Source organism: Otolemur garnettii, unplaced genomic scaffold (genome assembly GCF_000181295.1).
Source record: "Otolemur garnettii isolate 467f Iridium unplaced genomic scaffold, OtoGar3 scaffold00031, whole genome shotgun sequence".
NCBI classification, from domain to species: domain Eukaryota; kingdom Metazoa; phylum Chordata; class Mammalia; order Primates; family Galagidae; genus Otolemur; species Otolemur garnettii.
In genome coordinates, this window is record NW_003852426.1 from 7,213,997 (window position 1) to 7,217,192 (window position 3,196).

At 42.3% G+C, this 3,196-nt stretch overlaps 1 protein-coding gene across 3 annotated transcripts in view; it reads left to right on the forward strand.

The window, feature by feature from the left end:
* Nucleotides 1-3,196, forward strand: part of KCTD20 (potassium channel tetramerization domain containing 20) — a 27,343-nt gene that overhangs the window by 18,240 nt on the left and 5,907 nt on the right. For all 3 annotated transcript variants that reach the window (XM_023512916.1, XM_012804894.2, XM_023512917.1), the window contains 3 exons: nucleotides 1,099-1,201; nucleotides 1,805-1,925; nucleotides 2,823-3,020. In XM_023512916.1, the coding sequence (XP_023368684.1) occupies nucleotides 1,099-1,201; nucleotides 1,805-1,925; nucleotides 2,823-3,020 (422 nt within the window). The remainder of the gene's footprint in view (nucleotides 1-1,098; nucleotides 1,202-1,804; nucleotides 1,926-2,822; nucleotides 3,021-3,196) is intronic.

Here is a 3,196-nt window from a genome sequence, read left to right on the forward strand (position 1 = left end):
TTTTTTTTTTTTTTTCAAAAGACAGGGTCTTCTGGCTGAGCACCTATAGCTCCGTGGCTAGGGTACTAGCCACATACACGAGCGCTGGCGGGTTCAAACCCAGCCCTGGCCTGCCAAACAACAATGACAATTACAACAAAACAAAAATAGCTGGACATTGTGGCGGGCACCTGTAGTCCCAGCCACTTGGGAGGCTGAGGCAAGAGAATTGCTTAAGCCCAAGAGTTTGAGGTTGCTGTGAGCTGCGATGCCACGGCAATCTACTGAGGGCAACATAGTACTCTGTCTTAAGAAAAAAAGAGTCTTGCTTTGTTGCCCTCAGTAGAGTGCCATAGCATCATAGTTCACAGCAACCTCATTCATACTCCTGGGCTCAAGCAATTCTCTTGCCTCAGCCTCCTAAATAGCTGGAGTACAGGCGCCTGCCACAACACCTGGCTATTTTTAGAGATGAGGTCTAGCTCTGGTTCAGGCTGGTCTCAAACCTGTGAACTCAGGCAATCCACCCGTCTTGGCCTCCCAGAGTGCTGGAATTACAGGTGTGAGCCACTGGCGCCTGGCCCTCTTTTTTTTTTTTTTTTTCAGTCTTTATTAATCCTCTTGTGAAAAATCCACACGACAGCTGCTGATAACATCACTGTAAAGTCTTTATTCCTTCCCTTTGGCCAGCATCAACATTAGCCTCTCCATTCCTTGACTTTCTTCATTCTGTTCAGAGTCTCAGTGTTTTCCCAAGCTAGAGTACAGTGGCATTAGCCTAGCTCACAGCAACCTCATCCTCCTGTGTCTGCTTCCCAAGGAGCTGGGCCTACAGGAGTGCACTACAACACCTGATTCTTTTTATTGTTAGTAGAGATGGGGTCTACTCTTTCTCAGGCTGGTCTTGAACTCCGGAACTCAAGCAATCTTCTCACCTTGGCCTTGCAGAGTGCTAAGATTACAGGCGTGAGCCACGGTGCTGGCCCCAGTGTTATGTTTTTAACTTACACTATAAAAGAGTGAAATGGAGTCTTCCAGAATGAGGTAAAGAAGAGAGAAGTCTAGTTGGTGAAGAATCCTGCCTGGAGAATGTAACATTCCTGTCTGGGTGTCTTTCAGGATGTTTGGGCCAGGAAGAGAGTACAATTTCACACGGCCCAATGAGAAGGGAGAATATGAAATTGCTGAAGGAATCAGTGCAACTGTATTTCGTACAGTGCTGGTATGTAGAAAGAAGCCTTTTATTTGCTTGTTTTTTTGTGTTTTTAATTGAGACAGAGTCTCACTTTGTCACCCTCAGTAGAGTGCCATGGCATCATAGCTCATAGCAACCTCAAACTCTAGGCAATTCTCTTGCCTCCGCCTCCCTAGTAGCTGGAACTACTAACCTGCCACAATGCTTGGCTTTTTTTTTTTTTTTAGCAAGCCCAGGCTGTGTTTGAACCCACCAGCCCCAGAGCATGTGGCTGGCACCCTACCCACTGAGCTGTGGGTGACCAGCCAGAAGCCTTTTTTATTAAATCATCTTCCCAGCAACATTCATGATCAGTGGCCTTTGATTTCCGTCAGCTATATTACTAACTTTAGGGTCTAAGGTTTCCAGTTATTTCTTTGCCCTCTTTATTCCTGTTTGTCATGTTTGTGTGAACAAGTTCTAATTAAACATGTCAGGATAGTCAGGAGCTGCTTTGCCATCTGATGAATCATCCAAGTTGGTGATAATTCAAGTAACCCATTGCTTTAAAAGAACCAAGAATGAATAGGAATGAAGAAGTAATTATTCATTTTGTTCCTTGCCTACATTTTTTTCCTAATCTGTTTACAGGATTACTACAAAACTGGTATCATTAATTGTCCTGATGGTATCTCTATCCCAGATCTTAGAGATACATGTGATTATCTCTGCATTAATTTTGACTTCAACACTATCCGATGTCAGGATCTGAGTAAGTACAGGAACAACTAACATGTACACTTGAGCTGCTAAACTTTGAGTTTGCTTGTCAGTGACTAATATTTTTTATTACTAAACAAGAGTTTCTCTTTTATTTATTTTTATTTTTAGAGACAGAGTCTCACTTTGTTGTTCTCGGTAGAGTTCTTTGGTATTACAGCTCACAGCAACCTCCAGCTCTTGGGCTTAGGTGATTCTCTTGCCTCAGCCTCTTGAGTAGCTGGGACTATAGGCGCCTGCCACAACACCCGGCTAACTAAACAAGAGGTTCAAGTGTGGGTTGAAAATTATGTCCATAGACAGAAAGGTGATACTAATCCATTCCCTCTTTCTTCAAAGCACTATGATGGAATAAATAAAGGAAAACAAGTATTAGTTCTAAATCTAGCTTTAATCAGTGAGTAACCAAGCTTGCTTACTGCTTCTCTCTTGGGACCTTGGCATCGCAACTCTTTTTTTCTTTCTTTGTTAATTTTTTTTTTTAAGACAGGCTTACTTTGTCACCCTCAGTTCATAGACCTTTGAACTTGTGGTTTCTGTATTGGGTCTAGTATACATTTAGAGTAAGTCCTTTGGTGTCCGCAAAATTCAGATTATTCCTGTACTATTCTAACTCCATGAAATCCAGGTCCAGAGTATGGTTCCATCTCTTATAGAATTAACATTTATGATCTGACACTGTATATCTAATAAACCTCAGCTGATCAGAATGTTTAGGGATTATTAAACATGTGTAAATTGAAGAGGGATAGAATGGGAAATGAAGCAAACAATATTTTTGTCACTTCTCTGGACCTTATCAGTGATAATAGCCATTACCTCATAAGTATTCTTTAGTAATATTTGCATTTGGACAGAAAGCATGTTCACCTGTATTTTCTCTCTCCAGGTGCTTTACTGCATGAACTGTCTAATGATGGTGCTCACAAGCAGTTTGATCACTACCTCGAGGAGCTGATCCTGCCCATTATGGTGGGCTGTGCCAAGAAAGGGGAGCGAGAGTGCCACATAGTTGTGCTGACAGATGAGGATTCTGTGGACTGGGATGAAGACCACCCCCCACCCATGGGGGAGGAATATTCCCAAAGTAGGAGCTCTCTGCATGGTGTAGATATTTTCAACAAGAAACATGGTACCCAGAGTAGTAGCTAGATCCTAAACAATGTGAATATCTCTGTTGAGTCCATGATGAGCACAGTCACCTGGATGATAAACCCCAGTATTGCAAGTCTAACTTTCATGCTGTAGAATATCATGGATTTT